The 27,736-nt window shown below is 51.5% G+C and overlaps 2 protein-coding genes across 4 annotated transcripts in view; one reads left to right on the top strand and one right to left on the bottom strand.

Moving 5' to 3' along the window:
- Window positions 1-22,506, top strand: part of POLE (DNA polymerase epsilon, catalytic subunit) — a 56,035-nt gene extending 33,529 nt beyond the window's left edge. Inside the window, exons 30-49 of one of the 2 annotated variants that reach the window (XM_043902196.1) lie at window positions 2,093-2,305; window positions 2,557-2,766; window positions 3,026-3,169; window positions 4,594-4,734; window positions 4,887-5,040; window positions 5,118-5,224; window positions 5,437-5,613; window positions 5,697-5,920; window positions 6,043-6,263; window positions 6,496-6,700; window positions 7,882-8,055; window positions 8,959-9,084; window positions 10,620-10,752; window positions 11,666-11,858; window positions 12,871-13,002; window positions 13,124-13,317; window positions 19,522-19,722; window positions 20,027-20,152; window positions 20,755-20,844; window positions 20,990-22,506. In XM_043902196.1, the coding sequence (XP_043758131.1) occupies window positions 2,093-2,305; window positions 2,557-2,766; window positions 3,026-3,169; window positions 4,594-4,734; window positions 4,887-5,040; window positions 5,118-5,224; window positions 5,437-5,613; window positions 5,697-5,920; window positions 6,043-6,263; window positions 6,496-6,700; window positions 7,882-8,055; window positions 8,959-9,084; window positions 10,620-10,752; window positions 11,666-11,858; window positions 12,871-13,002; window positions 13,124-13,317; window positions 19,522-19,722; window positions 20,027-20,152; window positions 20,755-20,844; window positions 20,990-21,103 (3,279 nt within the window). In that variant the 3' untranslated portion in view covers window positions 21,104-22,506. Of the gene's footprint in view, window positions 1-2,092; window positions 2,306-2,556; window positions 2,767-3,025; window positions 3,170-4,593; window positions 4,735-4,886; window positions 5,041-5,117; window positions 5,225-5,436; window positions 5,614-5,696; window positions 5,921-6,042; window positions 6,264-6,495; window positions 6,701-7,881; window positions 8,056-8,958; window positions 9,085-10,619; window positions 10,753-11,662; window positions 11,859-12,870; window positions 13,003-13,123; window positions 13,318-19,521; window positions 19,723-20,026; window positions 20,153-20,754; window positions 20,845-20,989 lie in introns of both variants that reach the window. The other variant, XM_043902194.1, reaches the window with a different exon arrangement.
- A 1,357-nt stretch (window positions 22,507-23,863) lies between these two features.
- On the bottom strand, window positions 23,864-27,411 carry P2RX2 (purinergic receptor P2X 2). Of its 2 annotated transcripts, XM_043900833.1 has the most exons (12): window positions 27,233-27,408; window positions 26,753-26,888; window positions 26,575-26,646; window positions 26,402-26,477; window positions 26,235-26,331; window positions 25,978-26,058; window positions 25,720-25,858; window positions 25,201-25,331; window positions 24,890-24,980; window positions 24,703-24,768; window positions 24,533-24,610; window positions 23,864-24,319 (listed from the first exon to the last, which is right to left on the bottom strand). In XM_043900833.1, the coding sequence occupies exons 1-12, from the start codon at window positions 27,406-27,408 to the stop codon at window positions 24,236-24,238; spliced, it is 1,227 nt and encodes a 408-aa protein (XP_043756768.1). In that variant the 3' UTR covers window positions 23,864-24,235. The 2 variants fall into 2 exon arrangements, with proteins under 2 accessions (XP_043756768.1, XP_043756767.1); XM_043900832.1 differs by having other exon boundaries at window positions 23,864-24,610; window positions 27,233-27,411.
- Between the last annotated feature and the right edge of the window lie 325 nt (window positions 27,412-27,736).

Genomic DNA, 27,736 nt, shown 5'->3' with positions numbered 1-27,736 from the left:
CTCACTCTTATTAAGGCAAGACCATGTAACAGTGGAACTAATAATAGGGACCCTAGAAACGATCCCAATGCACCTGGGAGCTTGGTCTATCACAGAGGTAATGTTATACACTATTAAGAAGAATAGAGTGCTTATTCAATAAATGATGCTGGAGGAAATGTTTTTTCATATTTTAAGAAGAAAGTAGCTATCTCACACTGTGTATGAAGACAAATTCCAAATAAAGATAAGTTGAAAAAAGAATTCTCTGGGGAAAAAAACACAGGAGGCTATCTTTATGATGCTGGGGTAGAAAGGGCTTCTTAAGTCATTCCTAAAAAACACACATCGCAAAAGGAAAGACCAGCAAATTCAATTAATTAAAATGTAAATTTTCTGTAGTCTGAAACAAGAAAGGCAAAATGTTGGTATTTATTGAATTTGTGTTATAAGAACATGGGTGTTCATTACTTTACTTTTGTAATTAAAAATCAAGCTTTTTCTAGCACAGAAGTCACGATAAAACAAAGAGAAAAGTCACAATTCAAAGAAGATATTTGAAACGTACAAAGTTAGAAATGGTCCATAAACATGTATGTTATTTTGCTATTTACTGTGCAGCAAGTGATCCCAGAACCTGGCAGCTTAAATATCATGGGTTTATTATCATCTTGCACTTTTTGAGCCCTATGGGTCTGAAATCTGGGCACAGCTTATCCAGGTCCCCTGGCCCAGGGTCTTCCGCAGACAGCAGTCAGGTGTCAGCCGGGGCTGTGCTCCCACGTGAAGACCTCCCCAGCAGGTGAGGAGGGATGTGCTCCCAAGCTCACTCTGGTCGAGCCATCCTCGTTCCTGGCTCCACGGGCCTCTCCACAGGACAGCTCACAGCCTGACGGCTGACTCCAGAGCAGGCCCCATGTACCAGCCAGAGAGGGTGCCTGCAGTGCAGAGGTCACTGTATTTTATAATCTAGTCTCAGAATGGCATCCTGTCACTTTTGTTGTAATCTCTTCATTAGAGGCAGGTCAGTCACTGGGTCCAGCCCATACTCAGGAGAGAGTCATACAGGGCATGAACACCTGGAGTTGGGGTCATTTTAGAAGACTATCTGCCCCAGGGTCAACCCCACTGTCAATTAGGTAAACACAAAATCAAATATTTAGATACTACATCACAGCAAAAAAAAAAAAAAGAGTGTGGTGACAACAAGTGTTAACACGTGGGGAAGTAGGAGCTTGTCTGTATTTCTGGTGGGCGTGTGAGCACAAGGTCTTCAGGCAGCATGTGAAAGATGGTTGTTGAACCCAGTTTCTGGTTCTGAAAGAGTGGAAATGAACCATTCTTCATTTTAGAATGTCATGGATAGGTCAGCTGGTTTATATGCATAATATTCTACAGTTAGAATGAATGGACAGTGTCCACATGTATCAACAGGGATCAATCTCAAAAATGTATCATTGAGTAAAGAAAGGAAGTCACAGTATGTGTACCATGTGCCTCTATTCATATAAAACTGCAGCTTAAAGGAACAGTTTATGGGTTTATAGCTTCAGAGTAAAAGTACAAAATGTGCGGGGAGTGATAGACACTTGGGGGCTGGGCTTGAGAAAGAGGTCCTTTACCTATGTTTTACAATATTTCTTTTATTTATTTTTTTTACAATATTTCGTATAAAAAGGAGATGGTTCTGGAGCAAACACAGAAAAATATAACATTCACTTCGTAATGGTGGTACCTGAGTAACCTTTTCTTTCTGACCTTTTCACTGTTATAAGTTTAAAAATAGATTAGTTTGGGACTTCCCTGGTACTCCAGTGGCTAAGACTCTGTGCTCCCAATGCAGGGGGCCCAGATTCCATTCCCGGTCAGGAAATTAGATCCCACATGCCACAACTAAAAGTTTGCATGCTGCAACTAAAAAGATCACATATGCCACAACTAAGACCTGGCATAGCCAAATAAATGGATTTTTAAAAATATTAAAAGAATAGGTTAGTCTGTAAATGAATGTGTTCAAGTATTTTACCTTATTCAGGAGTTCACTTTTGGTGGGTTTCTAGAAGGGAGATTTATCAAGAGAGAGCTATTTTAAGGCTCCTTTGGATCTTTGCAGGTGGGCATGGCCCAAGCTTCAGAAGGTACCCAAAGCCTTGGCTCCCCCGACATGGAGGACTTTGGCCTCACGAAGCCACTTCACTCGGCAGTGCCCATTGCTACCAAGAGAAAGCGTATCCACTGTGAGAGGCAAGAGGGGTCACAGGACCTGGAGCTGACGATGCCCTGGCAGGAGGTTTTAGGGCAGCCTCCGGCACTTGGAACCACCCAGGCAAGAATTCTCAGGGAGTCTGGAGTGGCTGGTGGGAGAGGGGAGCAGGGATGCTGGTCAGGCCTGACCTGTGACAAGCTATCTCCCTGTGGGGTCTGCCGAGTAGTGTGGGGGCCTGAGGAAGTTGGTGTGATGTGCCCGGATCTGACAGAGCCTGGGAGCTGCGAGGTTTAGTTGCTGTGGAAGGATGTTTCTGTTTTACTGCGTGCTCAACTCTGTTTGCCTCGTCTCCTCCTCTTGACCTGTCCCAGGAAGAGTGGCTGGTCTGGCTCCAGTTCCACAAGAAGAAGTGGCGGCTGCAGGCTCAACAGCGCCTTGCTCACAAGAAGAGGCGGCATCTGGAGGGGGCAGAGGGTGCACCAAGACCTGGGGCCATCCGAGAGGGGCCCTCCACAGGACTGGGGGGCTTCTTTCGAAGAACGGCTCGCAGCATTCTGGACCTTCCGTGGCAGATTGTGCAGGTGCAGACAGTGATCAGAGGGAGGGCAGGACACCCCTGAGGGCAGGAGCATGGCTGATGGGAAGGGGTATTTGACCAGCTCACGATCCTGGGGACCTGGTCTGGAATGGGGCAGAAGGGGCAGGGCTTTACCTGTGTGCCTCTGTAAAGGAGCTGGTGCCGGAGGCCACCTGGGAGATGGCCTGTGCACAGGTATTGAGTGCTTTCTGTGACAGGGTGAGACCAGTCACAGTGCTATACGATCTGTGTTTCCTTTTCAGATCAGTGAGACCAGCCAGGCTGGCTTGTTCAGGGTATGGGCTGTCATCGGCAGTGACCTGTACTGCATCAAGCTGAACATTCCCCGGGTGTTCTACGTGAACCAGCGGGTAGCCAAAGCGGAGGAGGGCCCTTCCTATCGGAAGGTATGGGGGGCAGCTCTTGTTTCTGGTCACTGAGGTCAGCGGCCTGCTCAGCCTCTGAGGTTGCCTCCACTATGGCAGAAGCCACATACCGATTCAGGCTTTGCAGATACAAAGACCATGTGAGCTTTGTGACCTTGAGCAAGGTGTTCTGGTGCCTCCATCTCTCCTGAGAACCTTCTTGGGATGCTGCATAAATTAGTTGCAGTGATGCTGTGAAGTGCTGAGTGAATGCTCAGTGAGGAAGCTGCGGGCATCATTGTCCTGGTGGACCATCTCTTGCATCTGTCGTCCATGTAGCAGGGAATGGACTAGGTGGACGTTTGTCAGAAGCTGCAGGCTCTGTCTCCGTAGCTGCTTCTGATGTGAACAGCTTTATTGGGGTATAATTCACATGCCATACAGCTCACTCAAAGTATACGACTCGGTGGCTTTTAGTGTATTCAGAGTTATGCAGCCATCTCCCCTGTCAACCTTAAAACGTTTTCATCACCCCACAAAGAAACCTCAGCCCCTTAGCAGCCTTTCCCCTCTCCCAGCCCTCAGTAAGCACTGGTCCACATTCTGCCTCTAGGTTAGCCTGTCGTGGACATTTCACATATGTGGAATCCTACAGCAGGTGGTCCTCCTTTCAGCTGGGGCGTCCTCAGAGGCTCTTGCCCGATGTCTCCATCCAAGCTCCCAGTTAGCTCTGCCCAGGGATCATTTACTGAGCAAATGAGCACATTTCTTGGCTGGTACTAAAATTCAATGAACAGGGTGACACCTAATTGAGGAGATGAGACTAGAGTATTTGTAACTGGCAGCTGGACAGAGGATGCTTCTGGAAAAGGTGAAATCCAGTTCCAACCAGAAGATTCAGCAGAATGTGGATCCTGGAAGAGGACGGGGAAGGAGTGGGCAACAGAACAGATGATCTGGGATTCTGTAGCTTTCTTAGATGTGTGTGATATAAGTAGGAGAACATCCTTCCTTTTAAGGTGTTTTCCCCTTGGGGCACCCCTCTCCTGCTCCTTCCTCGCCAAATACTCACACCCTGGCTGGACAGGGGTTCCATTCCTAGTCTTCTGTCCCGGAAAACATAGCTTCTCTCCGGATTTTTGCTTCCTGCACCCTTAGGTTACACCCAGGAGAGAACAGAGGAAAATGTAGCAGGAGTACCTGCCCCTCACAGTCTGGGAACTTGTCTACTTTTTAGAAGCCTCAAGCAGCTTCTTGAAGCTAGACCCAGACCTTTTAATTTTACTGATAGGGAGAAATGGGCTATAGGACTTTACTCTATGGTTGTGTGCAGACATCCTAGGACTGTTTAAACAATGCATGTATGTGTGTAAGAGTGTGGGCATGTGTGTTTGCCTGTGCATTGTAACAAATGTTACCACTTAGCTCACTTGTGGGGTGAGGTCACTGTCACATGGTGTCACCAGGTGAATCGAGTCCTCCCTCGCTCCAACATGGTCTACAACCTTTACGAGTACTCGGTGCCAGAGGACATGTACCAAGAACATATCAACGAGATCAACACTGAGCTGGCGGCGCCAGATATCGAAGGCGTGTATGAGACTCAGGTGATTATTTTCCCAGTTGAACGGTGCCAGGATCTACCTAAATGGAATAGAGGGAAACAAACCCAATCGAGGCATGGACAGGCCGGCAGCAGCAGCTGGACCTCTGCCTTCCCCCTTCAGCCTTCACACAGCCCCGTCTGCCCCTCTTCCAGGTTCCGTTAGTCTTTCGGGCCCTGGTGCAGCTGGGCTGTGTGTGTGTGGTCAATAAACAGCTGGTGAGGCACCTTTCAGGCTGGGAAGCAGAAACCTTTACTCTTGAGCACCTGGAGATGCGCTCCCTGGCCCAGTTCAGCTATCCGGAACCAGGTATGGCATGTGCCGGCTGCCCTTGCTTGGCCCTACCTCCTGCACATCCCAGGGTGACGGGCCATGTCCTCCTGCAGGGAGCATCCGCCACATCTACCTGTACCACCACGCGCAGGGCCACAAGGCTCTCTTCGGCATCTTTGTGCCCTCACAGCGGAAGGCGGCTGTATTTGTGCTGGATACCGTGAGTCCCGGGCCAGGCCGTGGGACAGCCTCGCTGGGGGAGGCATAGAGCCCGGGCAGGAAGCTCCCGCTCCCCCTTCCCTCCCACCACTGCCTTGTTCTTATGAGAGTGAGAAGTGGATCTGCAGAGGTAGCCCTGCCGCCTGTGTCCACTCGCAGGGCTGCCCCTGCTTCCCCATGGGAAGACAGCTGACCCGGCCCTTATTTGTCTAGGTGCGAAGCAACCAGATGCCCAGCCTCAACGCCCTGTACTCAGCCGAGCACAGCCTCCTGCTGGAGAAAGTGGGCCCCGAGCTCCTGCCCCCAGAAAAACACGCTTTTGAAGTTCGTGCTGAAACAGACTTAAAGATCGTCTGCAGAGCCATTCAGCGCTTCCTGTTGGCCTACAAAGTGAGTGCCATTTGTGGTCCCATGCTGTGAAAGCCCCCTCCCCAGGGCCTGGTCCCCCTCACTGCTTCCTTCCCTGTACTCAGGAGGAGCGCCGTGGGCCGACTCTCATTGCTGTTCAGTCTAACTGGGAGCTGAAGAGGCTGGCTGGCGAGATCCCTGTCCTGGAGGAATTCCCGCTGGTGCCTGTCCGCGTGGCTGACAAGATCAGCTACGGGGTCCTGGACTGGCAGCGCCATGGAGCCCGGCGCATGATCCGCCACTACCTCAACCTGGATACGTGTCTGTCACAGGCCTTCGAGATGAGCAGGTGGGCCGAGGGGAGGGGTGCCTCTGGCCATCTTGGTTGTCGCTGGTCTCACTGGTCTCTGGGGGCAAGAAGGCATTCCCCAGTCATTTTCAAGTCCCGGGGTTGACCCCGTGCCTCTGCAGGTACTTCCACGTCCCCGTTGGGAATCTGCCTGAGGACATCTCTACCTTTGGCTCCGACCTCTTCTTTGCCCGCCACCTCCAGCGCCACAACCACCTGCTCTGGCTGTCTCCTACGTCGCGCCCTGACCTGGGTGGGAAGGAGGCTGACGACAACAGGCTTGTCATGGAGTTTGATGACCAAGCTCCTGTGGAGATCAACAGTTCCGGCTGTTACTCTACAGGTGGGTGGGCAGGGCGCACCGGGGACTGCTGTTCCTGCTATTTGTTGCCATTCTGGGCCGGTGGGAGCACTCAGGTGTATTGGGCTGGGAGCTGAGCCTGCAGGGCCCCTGTGGGTGTGGGCTGTGCAGTCAGCTGCCTCAAGCAGCAGTGATTTTTCTGAGATGGTGCTTGCTGGGATCGGGCTCCACACCCAGGAGGGGTCAGTGCACAAGCAGTGATGTCTGTGTGTAGTGTGCGTGGAACTGGATATTCAGAACCTGGCCGTCAACACCATCCTGCAGTCTCACCACGTCAATGATATGGAGGGGGCCGACAGCATTGGCATCAGCTTCGATGTGATCCAGCAGGCCTCCCTGGAAGACATGATCATGGGCAATCAGGCTGCCAGCGCCCCTGCCAGCTACGATGAGACGGCCCTCTGCTCCAACACCTTTAGGTACCCAGGAGCTTGCCACCCTGAGAATATCACCTGCCCTTTTGTTCTTGTACCCTCTGCTCTCCAAAGGCAGAGCAACAGTTTGCCTCTAGAAGGAGCAGTAGAAATCCTTTTATCCTCTGTCCTTGTTTTGGAAACTGAGAGCTAAGTCAGTGTCAGTGGGGCTTCCCTCTGCCCAGTCAGAAACCAGCACAGGGCCAGGCTCCTTCCTTCACTCACAGGTGGCACTCACAAGTGCCTCCCTCCAGGTACCAGTGACAGTTCCAGGTGCCGCCTTCTGGCCCGCTTCCTATGGCCGGAGGTGTGCCTACAGGAAGTCGCCAATTTACTTGGGTGTGGGTGTTCACCGAGCACCTGCTGTGGGGTGCACAGCCGGACATGAACATGGGTAAAGCCACACAGAAAGTGGTGCAAGTTGCAGGGCATGGGTATCGGGAGAGAACTGCAGTGGTGGCACGGGCAAGGAGCATGTGCTCTCATAGCCCCACCAGGCAAGATGGCTGTCGCCCGTTGTAGAGATGAGGAAACTGAGGCCCAGGCTTGTGGTCATGGTGCAGCTGAGGGGAAAGGTTGGTGTTCAAGAGCAAGTCTTGTGGTTCCAAAACTGTTTTCTATAACTGCCACCCTGTTGCCTTCTCACAGAAACAGGACAGAACTGGAGGGAGGGGGCTTCAGGCCAGGGGACTTGCAGAAAGAAAACCTCAGCAGCCAAAATGCACATGGTGTGGTCAGGGCCAAGGGTTGTTTGGGCAGAGAAGCAGCCAGTTCAGTCCCGAAAGGTGGTGTAGTCAGACTGCAGGTGAGAGAACCATCACACTGGCTTTGTGATGCTGTTTGCAGAGTCATCTGGGGCGACTTAACCAGGAGCAGTTGTGATGAAGCTGTTCGTTAGGACCCGGACTGGCACAAGGGAGAGGGGCCCTTGAGGTCTCAGCTGTGAGTCTCTTCCTGGTTCTCGCAGCAGTGAGGTGCCTCCTTGAAGGGCACCCGCATCTTCTTAGCTCTGTCCTGGCTCTGTTGGAAAAGCCAGAAAGGTGGTGTTGAGTCGGGGGTGCGGATGAGTTACAGAGGGGCGAGGAATGGAGTCTGGACAGTGAGAAGGAGGGTGCAGAGGCGACAGCAGAATGGTGAGGAGCTGGTGCCAGCGACAGTGGGGGGCACCCTCTGAACCCCTCCTGCAGGATCCTGAAGAGCATGGTGGTGGGCTGGGTGAAGGAGATCACGCAGTACCGCAACGTCTACGCCGACAACCAGGTGATGCACTTCTACCGCTGGCTCCGGTCGCCGTCCTCACTGCTGCACGACCCCGCCCTGCACCACACGCTGCACAGCATGATGAAGAAGCTCTTCCTGCAGTGAGTGCCGCCAGTGGCTTTCTCCCCGCTTGCTGATCCCTTGGTCCCCAAACCAGAAAGATGGCTAGTCAGCACCTCCGGATCAAGAGCCCACTTCTAGGCTAGTGGTCCATAGCGATCAGATGGGGCCCGGGAAGAGCTTAGCTGCCATCGCAGCTTCCAGAGGCACTCTGTATGGTGCAGAGTCTCTGCTGCTTTTTTGTAAGTCATTGCACACTGTGCCTATCATTCCGCACCTCGCTTGCCTTCGTTAGCAATGGGTCTTGGAGAGCTATGTGTGGATGTACCACACTAATGGATGTTTCGGCTGCTTCCATAACTTTTGTTGTCACAGTAACCAACCAAGGAATGGTCTTGTGCATGAGGTCATGCAAACATGTCTAGAATAATCTCCAGGAAGTAACACTGCTGCAAGTCTGATGGATATTTTCAGATAAATCGAGAGTGGTAAATGCTAATTTGAATCAATGTTGTCAGCTCCCTGTAAAGGTTGTACAGTTGGTTGTACTACCAGCACTTGGGAACCAGATTGGGAATGTGTGTCCCCATGCCAAGCCCCACCAACAACCTGATGGGATAAAATGCTCTCTCGTTATACCATTAATTTGCAGTCCTAATTATGAATGAGATTGGACTTCCTTTGACCATTTTTCCATAGTTTTGTTTTGTCTTTTTCTCATTGATCTGTATGAGTTCTTTCTAGATAAAAAGTAACCATTTTTCTGTGATATAAGTTCCAGATTTTTTCCTATCTTTGTCTATGGTTTTGTCTATGGTAGGGTTTGGCCATGCAGACCGCTTTGTTCTTTGTTGCTTCTGGGTTCTAGGTATGTGTTCTGCTTCGGGACCATTAACTGTTTTCTCTGTGGTGTCTTGACCTTTGCTTCTGAACTTGGTCTGCAGGCTCATCGCTGAGTTCAAGCGCCTGGGGTCATCGGTCGTCTATGCCAACTTCAACCGCATCATCCTCTGCACCAAGAAGCGGCGGGTGGAGGACGCCCTGGCCTACGTGGAGTACATCACCAACAGGTGTCAGCGTTCCTGCCCCTTCATTTGCCCGTGTTCTCATCTGCTCCATTTACCTGCTGCTAACAGGCTTCCTTGACATATCTTGTAGTGTGGCTCTGTTGGTAACAAATTCTTTCTGCCTTTGGGTATCTGAAAATGCCTTTATTTCACCTTTGCTTTTGAAAGATACTTTTGCTGGGCATAGAATTACAGATGGATATATATGTATATATGATTTTATTTTTATTTATTTATTTTGGCTGTGCTGGGTCTTCATTGCTGCTCGGACTCTTCTCTAGTTGCAGAGAGGGGCATTACTCTCTGGTTGTGGTGCACCGGCTTCTCATTGCAGTGGCTTCTCTTGTTGTGGAGCAGGCTCTAGGGTGCACCAGCTTCGGTAGTTGTGGCTCATGGGCTCAGTAATTGCGGCTCTCAGGTTCTAAACCACAGGCTCAGTAGTTGTGGTACATGGGCCTAGTTGCTCTGCAGCGTGTGGGATCTTACCGACCAGGGATGGAACCCATGTCTCCTGTGTTGTCTGACAGATTCCTTACCACTGAGCTACCAGGGAAGCCCCTAGATAGATATTTTTTGGAAGTCCTTTTTTCCTCTTTGTGTTTCTTTTTGGATAAGTTTCTGTTGTTATATCTTTAAGTTCACTGATCTTCTAGAGTGTTTTATCTGCCATTAATCCCATCCAGTATATTTTCATTTCAGACACGACAGTTTTCATCTCTAGAAGCTTGATTTGGGTCTCCTACATTTCTAGAGTCTGCTTAACATGTTCAATCTTCCTTCTAGTTTTTTTTTAACACATGAAATGCAGTTGTAATAACTGTACAATTATAACTGTTTTAATGTCCTTTTCTGCATGTCAACTCTGATTTGTTTTCAACTGATAGATTCTTCCCATTTGTTGTGTTTCTCTGCTTCTTCGCACACCTGGTGGTACAGGACTGGATGCCAGACGTTAGGACCTTGGCTTGTCTGTTGGCTATTTTTGCATTCCTGTAGATATTCTTGAGCTTCGTGTTACTTGAAAACAGTTTGATCCTTTTGGGCGTTTATTGAGATTTATAGTCAGAGCCAGAGCAATGTTTAGTCTTGGGCTCATTATTACCTCTGTTGAAGCAAGACTTCGGTGAGCACAGCCCCACATGCCCCTGTATATGAGGCTCTGACACTGGTAGGAGCAGGTACTCGAGGCTGGTGTGATTTTCTCCCACATGAGTGTGATCTGTGCTCTGCTAAGTGCTGGAGGACGAGCTCAGTACTCCCTGGGGTTCCCTCTGCGGAACTGAGAACTCCCAGGGGTTCTCACCTGTCGTTCTCTCAGTACTGGTCCCTGTTTCCCCCTCCTGGTTAACTCAGATGTCTCCTTAGTACTATGATTATCATTTTCCCTAGGAAGCTTGAGGGATAATAAAATGTGAATCCACTTTAAATTCATTTTTAAATAAGTAGAGGGTAAACAGATAATAAAAAAAGGAAAGTAGAGTAAAAGGGGAAGACTATTGATTTCATTTAAGCAATTTCTCTGTCTTGTTTCTTTTTAGCATCCACTCTAAAGAGATCTTCCATTCTTTGACAATTTCCTTTTCTCGATGCTGGGAATTTCTTCTCTGGATGGATCCCTCTAATTACGGTGGAATCAAAGGAACTGTTCCGTCTCGGATTCACTGTGGACAGGTAAGAGGTAACCAGTCTTGGAGAGCTGAGGGTGGAATCTGAAGCAACTTGAAGGGTCCACGTTGTCCCTTCAGTGCACACTTGATGGTCACAAGCCGAGTTCCAGGCACGGTTCTTGGCCCCAGTCATGCAGCAGTAAACATCATGAAGTTTGTGAGGGAAAGGATCACGAACAAGCAGACAAGTAGATGTATACGGCAGTGTCAACAACAGTAAGGGCTCAGAGTAGACAGAGCTGGTAGGGGCAGAGAGTGAGCCCTAGGGTAGGGACCAATATGGATAGGGGGTCTAGGAGTCCTCCGAGGAGGTAAAGGGACTGAGATGTGAAGCTGCCTTGAGTTATGGCACAGGCAGGGACAGTGGTCACAGATGTGGACAAAGAGCTGGCTGGGACCAGGCCACTTGGGCCCGAGGGCTATGATGAGACTTGGCTTTTATTGATGGGGAGATTCTGAATGGGCAAGTATCAGGGCCTGACTTCCACTTGGGTCCTGAGTGGACATTACTGCAGGAGGTCAAGGTCTGAGTGGAATAGTGGTCCTACCTAAGCTTAGTGCTCAGAACTGTGGCCGTCCCAGGAAGAGATCCAGAACTCAACAAGAGAGGTGGGCACCCAGGAAGCACCCTTGATTATTCCCTTCCTGAGAAGTGGGAATTGAATAATTTTAAAGTGAATCCTGTGAAACAGCAAATGAAAGTAACAGTCAGTGGTGTACTGAGTGTGTCTTCACACCAGGCACATTCTGTACATGACCTTGTTTTTGCAGCCATCCTGCAGGAATCTCTTGGGCTCGGGGGCTAGAACGACTAGATGAACAGGACACGAGACAGACCCAGGCTCCACTGGGATACTCCCCACCATGAGGTGCCGCTGTGGGCAGACGTTACTGGGATTGTCTTTGTGTCAAAGCAGGACACCCCAGAAGAGGGCAGAGCAGAGCAGGGGGATCCTGAGGAGGAGGAGGATGAGGACGAGGAGGAGAAGGAGGATGAGGGAGGCGCACAGGAGCTGGATGTCGAGGACTTGCTGGAAAACAACTGGAACATCCTGCAGTTCCTGCCCCAGGCAGCCTCCTGCCAGAGCTACTTCCTCATGATCGTTTCAGGTGAGTGGTCCACACTCACCATCACATCTGAGTCGTGCAGTGGGAATAATGTGGCCCTCCTGGGAGCATGCCCAGCATGCATGCCCGGGCTACACAGCACCGTGAGAGGCAGAAAGAAAACCCTCGGGCTCTGCCCAGGCCCCAGACCTCTCACTGCGCCCCACAGTGAGGAAGGCTGTCCTGGGGCATCACAAAAGCTTCATAGTCCTGCCCCCGAGGTTGTGCATGTTACACTTAGAGTGACTAAAGGAGATCCCATGTAGAGGAGTTCAGATACTTCCTAAATCAGCTGCCCCACTGGCTGGTCTCTGAGGCTCAACTTCTAGTGTGAGAAACCCCTATATTTCATTTGAGGCTAAAGGCATTAGTGGTCATTAGTAACACCACATGGTAAATCAACTATACTCCAATCAAAATTTTAAAAAAGAAATAAAAGTTTAGTGTTTGCAAACCAAGTTATTTAGGTTGATGTGAAAAAGAAATGAGAAGTTAAACACCCATTGTAATTTAGAACTAATCATTGGAACAGTTGATGAACAGCATCATAAATTGTCAGCAAACAGATATAGGTACATCTATGTATATAGCAACAGAGGGAGTTCTGTTTATTATTACTTTATCCCCTGTCAATTTATATTTGAGTTCTTCACCTTCTCAAGTTCTCTTTTGGAACGAGTGGACCCATGGAGTTTTTGGAGAAGTGTGCTGACCCCAAGAGGCGAGGCGAGCCCTCTTTTGCACCAATTGGTGTGAAGGTTGGTGCTCGCTGCCTCAGCTGTGCAACAGTCTCTCTAAGCATGAACCTGGGCATCCGCGAGTGCCCTGCTTGTTCCCATTTCTCTAATTGACTCTGGCTTATCTCAGTGCAGCAAATAGAATCATCACCAATAATGACATTTCAGCCTCGTCTGGCTGGCAGCGGGACCAGCCACAGGGTACCCCCGAATTCTGGGATGTGTGAGGCGTCGCCGACTCTCGTGGCCTGTGGCCTGAGCGTGCCCTCTCTCTGCAGCATACATCGTGGCTGTGTACCACAGCATGAAGGAGGAGCTGAGGCGCAGCACCCCAGGGAGCACCCCTGTGAGGAGGAGGGGAGCCAGCCAGCTCTCCCAGGAGGCCCAGGGGGAGGCCGGAGCCCTTCCTGGTGAGCACCCTTGCTGTGTGAGGCCGCCAGTGTGTGCTTCTCGGGGTCCCCATCTCCTTCCCTGGGTGTCCTTGTCACCGGGTGAGTTAGGGAGCAGGCGCCATGTTGCTTCTCTTCCCAGGAATGATCACCTTCTCACAAGATTATGTGGCAAACGAACTCACTCAGAACTTCTTCACCATCACACAGAAGATTCAGAAGAAAGTCACAGGCTCTCGGAACTCTACTGAGCTCTCGGGAATGTTTCCTGTCCTCCCCGGTTCTCACCTGCTGCTCAATAACCCTGCTCTGGAGTTCATCAAATATGTGTGCAAGGTGAGGACACTCACTGACGTGTGTGCAAGTCACTCTGTTCCACAAACACCCACTGCACCCAGTCTGTGCAGTTGCTGTGGGAAAGACCACAGCACTCCCCTGGAGGGCACAGGTGAGCTCAGAGAGCACAGGTGCCGAGAGGTGGGTTCAGGGCAGGGGCAGGTGAGGAAGGACCTCTGATGGGTCGTGGGCTGAGACCACGAGGACCAAGAGGGCCTGGCAGTGGGTGAATCTGACAGAAGAATGAAGTCTGGGCAGAGGGGATACAGAGCCCCTGGGAGGAGGGGTGACAGGGCGGTGCTGGTGAAAGGTGGGCAGGTGAGCAGCGGGATGGCAGAGCCAGCTCATAGGTCATGTGAGGCTGGTGGGCCAGACAAGGAACTGGACAGGGCACCCAGTGTCCAGGCTGTTGTGGAACCTATGAGGAGAGCTTGCTCTGACGCTGAATGCCTTTCTGGGAAAGGTAGGCTGGTTCAAACGAGGGATAATGTTACCAGATAAGGACCTGGCAGGCGTCGTCCCTTACAGAGCACTTTACTATCCATTAAGTTACCTCCCAGCACTCTGTTTCACAGTGATCAAGTGACTTCTCATGGTGGTGAAGAAATGGTTTAATATACCACTTTAACTTCTTGGTAGACTTCAGAATTTTTAAGTTCTGTTTTTATTAAAGTATAATTTACATACAGTGAAATTCACCATTTTTAGAGTGCATTCCATGGGGCAGCCAGTCATGTATTCACCACCACAGTCAGGATACAAAGTCGTACATCACCCTCCAGAGTTCCTCACCCATGGTACATGCTGATCTGTCTTGTCTCTGTTTTTTATTTTAAAAATTTTATGTATTATGGCTGTGTTGGGCCTTCATTGCAGTGCAAAGGCTTCTCTTTACAGTGGCTTCTCTTGTTGCAGAACACAGGCTCTGGAGCACACAGCCTTCAGTACTTGTGGCCCGAGGGCTCAGTAGTTGTAGCTCCCGGGCTGTGGAGCACAGGCTCAATAGTTGTGGCTCAGGGGCTTACTGCTCTTCAGCATGTGGGATCACGCCGGATCAGGGATTGAACCGGTGTGTGCTGCATTGGCAGGCAGATTCTTTACCACTGAGCCACCAGGGAAGCCCTCATGTCCCTACAATTATTTAGTTTTTTTTTTCCTACAATTATTTAATTTTTAAATTTTTCTCTGTGAAGTACAGTTGTTTGTGTTTTCACATGTGGATATGTGAACTGGCCACCAACAGCAAGGTACAGAACGTTCTCCACCCCTGAGAGTTTCCCCGTGCTTCCCCTTGGGACTCAGCGTCTCCTCTCGCCCGCATCCCTGGAACCACCAGTCTGTCTTCTGTCCCTGTGCTGAAAGCTCTTCCAGAATGTCACATGAGTGGAGTGGTTGGTCATGTAGCCTTTTATGTCTGACTTCCTTCTGGCAACCCACTCCAGTACTCTTGCCGAGAAAATCCCATGGATGGAGGAGCCTGGTGCAGGCTACTGTCCATGGGGTGGCAAAGAGTCGGACACAACTAAGTGACTTCACTTTGACTTTCACTTTCCTTCACTGAGCAGAATGCACCTGGGGTTCCTCCATGTCGTTGCTTGTTCCCTTCCATTGCTGACTAGTGCTCCATTGTATGGGAGGACCATAGCTCCCAGATTAAAGGACATTCAGATTGTTTGCACTTATGGGTGATTGTCAATAAAGCCACTGTAAACATTCTCATATAGGTTTTTGTGTGAACATGAGTTTCATTTTTCTTGAGTAAAAACCCAGCGGGGGAATTGCTAGGTCATATCGTGTTTGTTTGTAAAGTGGCACTGTTTTGCATTTTCATCGGTGGTGAGTGACTATAGTGCCAACTGCTCCACACCCCACTGGAACTTGGCATTGTTAATTTTCAAAGTCTATCTGTCCAAATAGATGTGTAGTGGTATATCATCATGTTTTTAACTTGGGTTTCCCTGATACTACTTGGGCTTCCCCGATAGCTCAGTCGGTAAAGCATCTGCCTGCAATGCAGGAGACCCTGGTTTGATCCCTGGGTTGGGAAGATCTGCTGGAGAAGGGCTAGGCTACCCACTCCAGTGTTCTTGGGCTTCCTTTGTGGCTCAGCAGGTAAAGAATCCACCTGCAACGTGGGAGACCTGGGTTTGATCCCTGGGTTGGGAAGATCCCCTGGAGAAGGGAAAGGCTACCCACTCCAGTATTCTGGCCTGGAGAATTCCATGGACTGTATAGTCCATGGGGTCTCAAAGAGTTGGACACGACCGAGTCACTTTCACTTTCCACAATACTAATGATGTGGGGATTTTATTCCTGTGTGTGTTTGCTCTGTGTCTTTGGTGAAATGTTCAGATCTTTTGCCCATTATTTTCCTTTTTTAATAATTTTTATTGGAGCACAGTTGTTTCACAATGTTGTGTTGGCTTCAGGTGTACAACAAAGTGAATCAGTTATTGGGTTATTTTTCTTATTGTTGAGTTTTGAGAGTTCTTCATATTTCTGGATATAAGTCCTTTGTCAAATGTGTGATTTCCAAATATTTCTTCCCAAATTTTGGCTTGCCTTTTCAAAATTTCCTTGACAGTATTTTTCAGTGAGCAGTGGATCTTAACTTTGATTTAATCATTCGCTTTTTTTAAGGGTTGAGCTTTTGGTGTCATATCTAAGAAATCTTTGTTTTAACCAAGGTCACAAAGCTTTTCTCTTAGGTTTTCTTCTAGAAGTTCTATCATTTTAGGTTTTGAGTTAATTTTTGTACAATGTGTATGTTATAAATTGAGGCTTCCCTAGTGGCTCAGACAGTAAAGAGTCTGCCTGCAATGCAGGAGACCTGTGTTCAATCCCTGGCTTGGGAAGATCCCCCTAGAGAAGGAAATAGCAACCCACTCCAGTATTCTTGCCTGGAGAAATCCCACAGACTAAGGAGCCTGGCAGGCTATAGTCCATGGGGTCACAAAGAGTCACTCACAACTGAGTGAGTAACACTTTCATATTTATGCATAAGCATATCCAATTATTCTAGCACTATATGTTAAAAAATTAGCCTTTCTCCATCTAATTATGTTTGTGCTTTTTTTTTTTTCAAAACTTAACTGGCTATGTATGTGTATGGGTCTGTTTCTGGGTTTCCATCAGTCTAAATGTCTATTCTAAAACACCACACTGTCTTAATTTCTGTAACTTTATCAATAAGTTTTGAAACCAGGTAGTGTGAATGCTTTATCTTTATTCTTCTTTTTTCCAATTATTTTGACTTAATTTGCCTTTCCTTACAAATTTCAAATCAGCATATCAGTTTCCATTAAAAAAAATCCTCTGTAGATTATTGAGAGGACACCCTGCAGCAGATTAAGGAAGTTCCTTGGTGCCTTGATAACTGTCATTTCCTGAGAGTGAGTTTGTTTTTCGGCCGCATCTTGCAGCATGTGGTGCTTAGTTCCCCAACCAGGGATCCAATCTGTGTCCGCTGCAGTGGAAGCAGTCTTTTTCTTTTTTGTGGATTTTTTTAAATTTTTGTTTATTTTTTAATTGAAGGATAATTGCTTTACAGAATTTTGTTTTTTTCTGTCAAACCTCAACATGAATCAGCCAGAGGTATACATATGTCCCCTCCATCTTGAACCTCCCTCCCATCTCCCTCCCCACCCCACCCCTCTAGGTTGACAGAGCCCCTGTTGGAGTTCCCTGAGCTATACAGCAAATTCCCATTGGTTATCTATTCTACATATGGTGATGTAAGTTTCCATGTTACTCTCTATACATCTCACCCTCTCCTCCCCTCTCCACGTGTTCATAAGTCTGTTCTCTATGTCTATTTCTCCATTGCTGCCCTGCAGAGAAATTCTTCAGAACCATCTTTTTAGATTCTGTATATATGTATCAGTATACTCTGTTTATCTTCCTCTTTCTGACTTACCTCACTCTGTATAATAGACTCTAGTTTCATCCACCTCATTCGAACTGACTTAAATGCATTCCTTTTTATGGCTGAGTAATATTCCATTGTGTATATGTACCACAACTTCTTTATCCATTCATCTGTCAATGGACATCTAGGTTGCTTCCATGTTCTAGCTGTTGTAAATAGTGCTGCAATGAACATTGGGGTACATGTGTCTTTTTCAATTTTGGTTTCCTCAGGGTGTATGTCTAGGAGTGGGATTGCTGGGTCATATGGTGGTTTTATTTCTGTTTTTTTTTTTTTAAGGAATCTCCATACCATCTTCCATAGTGGCTGTATCAATTTACATTCCTACTAGTAGTGCAAGAGGGTTCCCTTTTGTCCATACCCTCTCCAGCATTTATTGTTTGTAGACTTTTTGATGATGGCCATTCTAACCAATGTGAGGTGATTGTAGTTTTGATTTGCATCCTCTAATAATGAGTGATGGTGAGCATCTTTTCATGTGTTTGTTAGCCATCTGTATGTCTTTGGAGAAATGTCTCTTTAGGTCTTTTTCCCACTTTTCAATTGGGTTGTTTGTTTTTCTGGTATTGAGTTCTATAAGCTGCTTGTATATTTTGGAAATTAATCCTTTGTCAATTGTTTCATTTGCTATTATTTTCTCCTATTCTGAGAGTTGTCTTTTCACCTTGTTTATACTTTCCTTTGCTGTGTAAAAGCTTTTAAGTTTAATTAGGTCCCACTTGTTTACTTTTGTTTTTATTTCCATTACTCTAGAAGGTGGGTCATAGAGGATCCTGCTTTGATTTATGTCATCAAGTGTTCTGCCTATGTTTTCCTCTAAGAGTTTTATAGTTTCTGGTCTTATATGTAGGTCTTTCATCCATTTTGAGTTTACCTTTGTGTATGGTGTTAGGAAGTGTTCTAATTTCATTCTTTTACATGTGTCTGTCCAGTTTTCCCAGTACCACTTATTGAAGAGACTGTCTTTGCCCCATTGTATATTCTTGCCTCCTTTGTCAAAAATAAGGTACCTAGAGGTGCATGGGTTTATTTTTGGACTTCCTATCTTGTTTCATTTGTCTATATTTCTGTTTTGGGAACCACAGAGTCTTAACCACTAGACCCTCAAGGAAGCCCCATCCTGAGAGTTTTAATCATGGATGGCTGTTGAATTGTGTTAAGGACTTTTTCTCCCTCAGTTGAAATGATCATATTGGTTTTTATTCGTTAGTCTGTTGATTTGGTGAATTGCACTGATTTTCTAGTGTTGATCCAGCCTTGCATTCCGGGGGTAAATCCCACTTGGTCAAAATATCAGTGGGTTCAATTTGCCCGTCTTTTGTTGAGGATACTTGAGTGTGTACACATGACAGTCGTTAGTTATCTTACATGGTCTTTGTCTGGTGTTGGTACCTGGGTGATGCTGGCCTCACAGGTGAGGTTAGAAGTGTTCTCCCTCTTGTGTTTTTTGGAAAATGCTGTGTATAGAACAGTATTACTTCTTCCTTCATGTTTGGTAAATTCACTTTCACTTTTTTCTGTCTCTTTTAATTAAGCCCAGTGTTCTCCCTATGTAAGGGACGTGTATAATGTATATATATTTAAAACAATAGTTCCCAATAGGCCACCGATCCTCATTGTAAATATACTTTCAAATTCACCCACTTTGCTTCACATTGACCATAAACACTCCCCTCAGAGACATTTCCTAAGTGGTGTTTGGTTCTGTGCTCTTGGTGTTGTGCTAGGACAGGAGCTTTAGGGCTGGGAGAGACCTGGGGAAGATGTCGGTCCTGTCCTCTCATTTACAGACAGGAAGCTTGATGACTCCCTATGGCTCTGCCAGCACCACGGTGGGAGTCGGACCTCCCATGTCCACACCACGGGCTGTAACATACACGTTTGCTCCAGGGACTTTTCTGGGCTGGCCTGGAAATCCCTCCACCATGGAAGGTTGAAGTCAACCCCTTTGCATTTGAGATGGTAAAGCTCTGGTGGACTTGGGGCTGCCTGTCATTGAGGAAGAAGGAGTCCCTAAGGGTGACAGGTAGAGCATGCTTTGGTGTGTCCCAGACACCCTGAGGCCTGGGGCAGCGCCTCCATGCCTCTGACCCTAACTTGGGGAATCACTGATGGGCAAGAGGCACTTCTTACCTCTGATGCTTCTAACAGGAAAAGGAAGAGTTGAGATGCTTCTGAGAAACTGTAGCTTAAAGAACTGGCTGCAGGGTTTTCTGGTCCAGACAGCCACAGCGAGGGCTGGGAGCCGTCCCTGACACGGGCTCTGTTCTCTGCAGGTCCTGTCTCTGGACACCAACATCACAAACCAGGTGAACAAGCTAAACCGAGATCTGCTGCGCCTGGTAGATGTAGGCGAGTTCTCAGAGGAGGCCCAGTTCCGAGACCCCTGCCGTTCCTACGTGCTCCCTGAGGTCATCTGCCACAACTGTAACTTCTGCCGGGATCTGGACCTGTGCAAAGACCCCTCCTTCTCTCAGGTGGGCCGACTCCCTCAGGCCCCTTGCTGGTACAGTCAGAATATCCAGGCCTCAGCGGATCGGGGGTTCCTGCAGGGCCCCCAATCAACTCTGATGTGAGTTAGAAACAAGCACCCTTTTTCAGGCCACTGAGCTGCCACATGCCAGAACCTTGTCCTGGTAATCACATGGGTGATGACAGTGGAGATGTGAGTGTGCCCTGGAGCTGTGAGCGCGGTGGCACACTTCTCATCGAGAATCCCTCCGTCCCTTCTCAGCACTGGGGACCAGGGAAGGTGACCTGTCCCTTTCCCTGTCTGTCCAGGATGGGACCGTGCTGCCTCAGTGGCTCTGCTCCAACTGTCAGGTTGCCTACGACTCATCAGTCATTGAGATGGCCCTGGTGGAAGCCCTACAGAAGAAGCTGATGGCCTTTACCCTGCAGGACCTGGTGAGCGGCGGGCCTAGTGCTGGGTCTGCAACCAGTCTGACCACCCCTCCAGTAGGGGGAGGCCTCATCAGTAAGCAGTTTGCACCCATAGGAAATGAGAGGTGTGCGCAAGTCTCAAGTTGTAACCTGATCCTCCAAGGTGACACCTCTTGGGTCAGCCTCGTCCACGGGCCCAGCTGACTCTTACAGCATCTGTTGGGCACCACAGGGGCCGATTGCTGGCTTCATGGACCTTTATTCTAGTTGAGGGAGACAGACAGTAAACAAGACAAGATAGTGATGGTCAGAGTAAAGAACTGACAGGCAGTGTGTGTGTGAAAGAGGGAAGCTTTCAGTCTTCGATAGGGGAGTGAAGACCCAAGGGAGGTGTTGGGGTTCAGGCAGGGAACAGCTGGTGCCTGGTGTGATGGATAGGGGACCGCAGACTCAAAGGGAGGTGTCCACAGGGAGGGTGTTGGGAAGCAGTTGGCATGTTTGGATAAAGCCCATATGACGTCTCAGATTTTATTTGTAATTGAGGTGAAAAGCCTGTCTGGTGCCAAGCGACTGGCCGGCTCTGGCCTGGGCGGGGAGGCTCTGACCCAGGCTGCTTCTCCTTGCAGGTCTGCCTGAAGTGCCGGGGTGTGAAGGAGACCAACATGGCCGTGTACTGCAGCTGTGCGGGGGGCTTCTCCCTCACCATCCACACTAAGGTGGGGGCTCCCATGGACAGCCGACCCTGCCACCCTCGCCTCTCCTCCCTCCCCCACCCGGGCCATTTGTCCTCTCTGAGCCTTGCCCTTGCCTCCCTGTGCCTCCTCTGGGACTAGGTCTCACTATGACTGGTCATTTCTGTAGGTCTTCATGGAACAGATCGGAATCTTCCGGAACATCGCGCAGCACTATGGCATGTCGTACCTCAAGGAGACCCTGGATTGGCTGCAGCTTCAGAACCCCCAAGTGGGCCATTAGCAGTCTAGGCAGTGGCCCCATTCTCTGCTCCCATGTCCCACACCCAAGATGGGCACCCAGGTGGACTGCCCCTGGGGAGCAGGTCACACAGCCCAGAAGAAGCGTGAACCAGTCAGAGCAAGAAGTGGCTTCACTTCCCATCTCTCTGGGGTTCCCTGCCTTGAGCAGGGCAGCCCTCTTTAGGCCCAGGAAGCGTCTCCAGCGAGGGGGTCCCAGGGCTGGGGTCTCACTGGACAAACACTCTGCTGCTGCTGCTCGGCCCTTCCTGTAGCCCCAGCCCTTCCTGCCCCTCCTTTGCTGCCCTAAGCTGCCCTCGGAGGTCCTCTGTTTGAGCTGGGATCCTGAAGAGGCCTGGGAGCCAGACCCAGGGTGAAGGGGCGCCTGAGTGGAGTGTGCAGCCCCGGCTTCCAGGAGTAGTGCTGTTCTACACTCCGCGCTGGAAGCCTGTGGGCTGCATCCCGGGATCCTGACTGAACCCGCGGTCACCTGGGCATCTCTCATACACTGAGCTCCGGGGCTTGGGCTCCTCTGTCGGTAGAGATTCAGGGTCAGAGTGAGGTCTGCTGGACTGTCTGTATATGGCGCAGTCACCTCGTCAACAGCAGCGAGACTGGGCTGGGGGCAGGAAGGCTGAGTAGGGGGCGGGGCTCAGACTGGGGCTCAGCCACAGAGGGGCCCGGCACCTCTCCCTCTGCACCTGCTGTGAGGGGACCACTGCAGCAGGAGGTCTGGGGCCGAAGCGGGGCTGAGGCACACCGTTATCGCAGACTTTGACATCATATGTCAGCACCTGGATTCTCGAAAAGCATTTCTTCCTGCGCAACACTAGGTTCTTTCCTTCAGCTCTGAGCGGTGCGGGGAAGAGGATGGAGAAAAGGGCAACAGAAATGTTACCAGGACTGAGGCCATTGTGTTGTTCTTCTCAGCCTTGGATCAGTCCAAGACCTCTGACCCCAAGGGCCTGCCCAGCCTCTGACTGCCTGAGGCAAAGAGGGTCGTTGGCCTGTGCCGCCTTTAAAAGGTGATACCACCAGCTTATTCAGGGCCCTGTTGTTGCACAGAGATGTGGGCCGTGCTGTTTTCCCCTCCAGGATGGAGCTGGGTTGGAGAGTCTGCCTGCCAGCAGCCCGGGGAACCCTCTGCTGAGCCGGAGTTGCTCCCTCTGTACCTCCAGCAACTCCAGAACATAAGACTGACTGCCTGTACCTCATTTTTAACTAAATGTGACTGAAAACAGAAGAAAACCAGTCGGATTGGCAAGGCAGCAGGCACATTAAATGTAAATCATAAACTCAGAAACCCAAACGGGTGGGCAGTGGAAGTCACACTGTTGGCTCTGGAGCCTGGTTTAGATTTGTCCCTGTTACCTAATTTACAATTTGACTTCTATATTTCCTATAGTCTTTACTGTGTGTGTGTGCGCGCACGTGCTCGCGCCTGGGTCTCTGGAAGGAAGGAGGAAAGAAGACTTAGTAGCTGACGTCTGTCCGGCTAGGTTTGTTGGCTGGGTATTGCTATTGCCCGTGGCATGTCCAGGTCCAGTGACTGCAGGAAACTTGACTCTGCTTGGAAGGTAATGGCGCCTGGCAGCCCCCAGATGGAGAGCAAATCAAATTAGGGCTGGGTGGGGGAGGAGGAAGACTCACCAGCCTTCCTGGAAACGGAGCCAGAGAAGTCCCAGGGGAGCACGGAGGTGTGAGGAGCTGGGGCTGTGTGACTCACCCCCACCCTGTGCTCCCTGCAGCAGGGCAGGGGCACCGCAGCTCCCAGTGGTCCCCTCAGAGGCCAGCTTTGGGGCTGGGGGTATTGGGGTGGTGGAGGTCCCAGGGTCATTCATGCTGGGGGATGGGAAACCTGAGCCCCTGACCCAAATTCTTGAGCTACAGCCCAGCCCCAACTGGAAAAGCCAGTTTCCCTAAAACTAGAGCTGGAGCTCTGAGCACCTCAGTGGCCCATGGAGCTGACATCACAGGCACAGGAGGATCTGCAAGGGTGAGGGGGGCTTCTTGGGGGGTTGCTGGCTCCAGTGAGTGGTGCTGGTCCAGTCAGCAGGTGGGAAGACCAGCTCTGACCCTGGTTGTGACAGTCACAGGTGAAATGATCTGTGGGAGGCACTGTGCCTCCTCAGACCTGTGCACTGGTCATTGCTGTTGCTGGGGAAACTGAAACCACCATCTGGCCAAGTTGTGTCAGAGCTGCTGAGTGGAGTGACCATTGTAGCATCCAAGTTCATAACCAGATTATCCGTAGGCCTGATGCGGCTAGTGCCGGCTGTTCCAACCTCCCCCTGCCGCTGTGTCCACTCCTGTTCCCCAGCACCCAGTTCCTTCCCTGGCCCCCATCCCCATGTTAAATGGGGTTCTGGGTGGGCGTTTTGGTGTCAGCCTAAGCTGTTGTCTTCCTTGGGTACAGTTCTCATTGCCCGCCTCCTGACTTTCTTCCTCTAGACATACCACCCTTTTCCCCCTATTTTGAGGTTTGGGGTCTGGGATGATGCCTACAGGAAGCTGAAGGACAGATGGGATGCCCTCAGCCTGTGTGTCCCCCACCACTGATCCCCCCGTGAGACCTGATTGTAACCTGACTGGATTTGGGGGCAGCAGATGCATCCACACACTGTGCCCAGGCGGGCTAGGGGAAGATGAGGACCAGGCACACCTACCACCCGCCGTGTGCAGAGACCTGCCATGGTGTGTTTGTCAAGAGGCTCAAGATGCTTCTCCCCCAAAGATGAGGCTAGAAGGTCTGGTCACAGTTTTATTGGACAGTGGATGTGTGATTTCTTAGCTATGAGGCAAGAAGAGGGTCTGAGTAGGGCTGGGTGGGTGGGCAGGAGCAAAGAGCCTGGGAGGCAGGCAGCTAGGGAGGAGGTGGGGACTTGGCCCTTACAAACCCCTGATCAGTTGGGGGCTAAGATGGAGCAGGAGGTCGTCCCATTCATGTCACCCCATGACCTAGCTGCATGGAGACCCTTTGGCTGCTGGTTTTGCTGAGGTGTGTGGGCGGGGCCTGTGTCCATGGTCCCAGCTGTGCTGCCCTGGAGAGCATGGGGCTGTCCTGGGGCCTCAGACGTCAGGGGTCCCTGACACGCCCAGGGCCTTAAGTGCAGTGTGGCAGAAGGTGGAAGTAGGCTCAGAGCTGGGCCAAACCTCGGGCATCTGTGAGCACGCAGTCCTGTTGGGAAGGCTCGGAAGCGCAAAGCCCTGGTCCTGCACCCTGCTCGGGAGCATCCACCATCTGCTCAGATGGGGCAGAGATGGAGCAAGGCCATGGGGGTGGGACAGCCCGGGCCTGGCTCTGCCCCTCACCCTGCAGTTGGCCAGCTTGGCCTGGGTCTGTAGAGCAGGGATAGAGTGGGGGAGGGGCCTGGCCCAAGACAAGGGCCAGGGTCACAGGCCAGCTGCCTGAGGAGTGCCTTGGAGTACACACCTTGTCAAATTTCTTATGGCTGTAGACCTTGTTTTTGTTCATGAATGTTAGCAAGATCCAGTCGCACAGGAAGGAGCCCTGAGGCCAGCAAGACAGATGCATGAGGGCCTGGCACCTGCCCCCATCTCGCCCCCACACACCCATCCCCGACCCTAGTGTGCTTTTCTTACCACCCCGATGGAGGTCAGCGCTGTGGCCAGGTTAATGATGGTGGGAATCAGGCTGAACTTCCCCGCCTGGGGGCAAAGGCACTACCTTAGATAGTCAGGATTGGGCCCAAAGGAGGCGTGGGGTGTGGTAGGGTAGACCAAGACTGGGTCAGCCTGGATCCCATGTAAGCAGGGTGGGCTGGCCTACCTGTCCATGCACGATGACATCAATTCGGATCCCATAGGCTTTGATGAGTGTGCGGGTGATGCTGCCATTTATTTTGTAGTACTTGGCAAACCTAGGGCAGGATGACCCAGAAGCACATCAGTACCTGAGATGGGATGACCTGGGTGCAAGAGCCCTGGGAAGCATGACAGTGGGGTGCACCCATTGCCCAATGGGGTGGCTCCAAGACCACCAACTACTGGTGTCCCTGGGCTTTGGGGGACCTGCCCTGTTGGTTCTTGAACATCCACAGCCAGGGCAGACCAGGACCTAGCATCTGAAAGCCAAGGTACCTGAAGTTGTAGCCGGATGAAGCTGGGATGTGCTTGGGGTCCAGCCTCCGGAAGGAGTATTTGGGGTTGCACTCTGACGCTGAAAGGTCCAGGTCACAGTCCCAGTTGATAATGACCCCAAGGACACCACCCTGCCCAGAAGTGGACACAGACAGGTCAGGACGGGCTCACAGGGGACCTTCAACAGCCCTGGGGTCCTACTGAGGTTGCCAATGGGGTGCATACTTGGGCAACCCAGGCAGCCCAGGGCAGCTCACTGGGGAAGGGGGCTTGTTGAGTGCCCTGCTTCCAAGGCACGATGGGTGCCAGCAGGCAACTGTGTGACCAGGAGTCAATAATTTAGCAGCAGTCACACACACCCAGATGGGTCAGCCGATCTTGTTTCTCTTTCCTCTGCCCGAGCAGGGCCAGGGCTGGCCAAAACTGAAAAGGGACTGGGCTGTAACGAGACCCTTTGTATGCAGGTGACAGCCAGCACCTGGCCAGACAATGGTCCTGCCCACTCTCAGGCACCCTCACCGTGTGTGCCAGCTCTGTGAAGTTTTCCCCTGCCTGCTCCACGATGTAGCCCAGCTTGAAAATGGGGCAGTAGAGGTCAGAGACCTCATGGAATGTGCAATGCTTCAGGTAGCCATCCTTCCGGTTCTCGATGTTGCCCCTAAGGACAAGGCCCAGTGGCATCAGATGCTGAGAAGCCATGCTCCCCCAAACAACACATTCCAAGAGGCAACTCCCACCCCAGCCCATCCCTTGTCACCACACCCTAATGGCTCTTACTTGGAGAACTGGAATTTGGGGTAGTGGATGCTGTTCTTGATGAGGATGGTGAAATTGGGGGCCATCGTACCGAGAAATTGGCTGAGGAGGCAGACTGGGCGTGTTTAGTCTCCCTTCCCTTCCAAAGCCTCTCCCAGCCTCCCAGCTGCTCTGTCCTTCCCTTCCCCCTCCCCCAACACATCCCAACTCCCGGTAGGTGAGGAGAAAGGAACGAAGAAGTTTGGTCCCAGGTGGGTGGGGTCACCTGGCGCGCACACCTGACTGAGGCCCCGTCTTCCACCGGGCACCAGCCCGACACCTCGCAGGTCTTGGAGGACCCGTGGTAATAAGGTACGCAGCGCCCGGTCCGCACGCCTGCGGGCAGACGCGCGCTCAGGTGGAGAGGGGCGCGGCCCGCCCCCACCCTCAGTTGGTGCACACTGACCGTTTCCCAGCATGTCCAGCTGCCCAGCCACACAGTCTTCGTCCGAGTCGCAGGTGGCGTTGCTGACCCTCATACTCTATGGAGGAGACCGCTTGCTCAGGAGCCAAACAGGCGCAGCTGACCAGGCAGGGCCCCTCCCTCCCATCCCAGCTCTGCTTTCGACGCAGCCTCACCTCGGCGCATGTTCCGAGGGTCTGGAAGGGGGTGACCTCAATCCTGGTGATGATGCTGAACACGCTGCCCCCCTGGGCTCAGAAAGAAGGGACGGTCGGCCGGCGGGGGGCAGCTAGGCCACCGATCAGTCCCACCCTAGGGGTGCGCGGGGTGCAGGGCGGGGCCCGGGTTGCGCACCTCCGGGGGTTTCACGTACTCCTCCACGTCCCACACTTTGTGATCGGACAAGGTGATGCCCTTGACCTTGGTGATGACGGAGCTCTCGGGGCCCGTTTCGCTGTCCTGGTAGCTCTTCTGCACGATGAACACGTACCTGTGCGGACGGGCAGGGCCGACTCTCGGGACGATCCTGGGACAGGCCTGGGACCTCTCCCATGCCGAATAAGCTCGACTCCGGCGGGAACGAGGCTGCGTCACCGCCTCTCGAGGGCCGGGTAGGATCTGCAGGAGCCCGAGGGGCCAGCCCGGCAGTCGCCCGCGTTCTCCACCCACTGCGACCCGTTCTCCCTGCTCACAGTCTAGAGCTGCCCCTCCAACCTGGGACGTCCAAGCAGCCCTAGCCGCTAGCACTCCCCACCCTCGTGAACCCGCCAGACATCCCCTCCCGCCGGACGCCCCACGCGCCCCCTCCCCGCGCCCGGCCCCGTGCGCACCCACCACACGAAGTAGAGCAGGATGAGCAGCTGCACCGCGCGGTACACGATGCCCAAGCGCCGGTTCTTCACCACGATCACCTTGGGCGTCTCGTAGTCCCAGAACGCTGACCAGCAGCTCCTGGCCAGGCGTCCGGCCGCGGCCGCCCCGGCGGGGGTCTTGGGCTCGGCGGCCGCCATGGCCCTGAGCTCGATAGGGCTGGGAGCAAGGGCTGGGGGACTCCCGCGCGCCGCCTCCTGGGCGTGGCCTCGCGCGCCCCGCCCTATCCCGCCTCTGGCCCCAGATTAGTCCGCTAGCAGCCGGGGCGCGGGGCGGAGACGCCCAGCGCACCTGGCAGGTGTCACCAGATGGGACCCCGAGCTGGCAGAGCCGGGGTCGCGGCAGCCCTCGGCCCAGCCCGCTCAGAGAGGGCGTGGAGACGGACCAAACCCTCGCGTCCCTCGGAGATCAGACACTTAAGACGCCCGAGCACGGCCCGCCTCCTCGGCTTCTCCACTAGTGTCGAAT

Source organism: Cervus elaphus, chromosome 5, assembly GCF_910594005.1.
Source record: "Cervus elaphus chromosome 5, mCerEla1.1, whole genome shotgun sequence".
NCBI lineage: Eukaryota > Metazoa > Chordata > Mammalia > Artiodactyla > Cervidae > Cervus > Cervus elaphus.
This window is presented reverse-complemented; position numbering and strand designations above follow the sequence as displayed.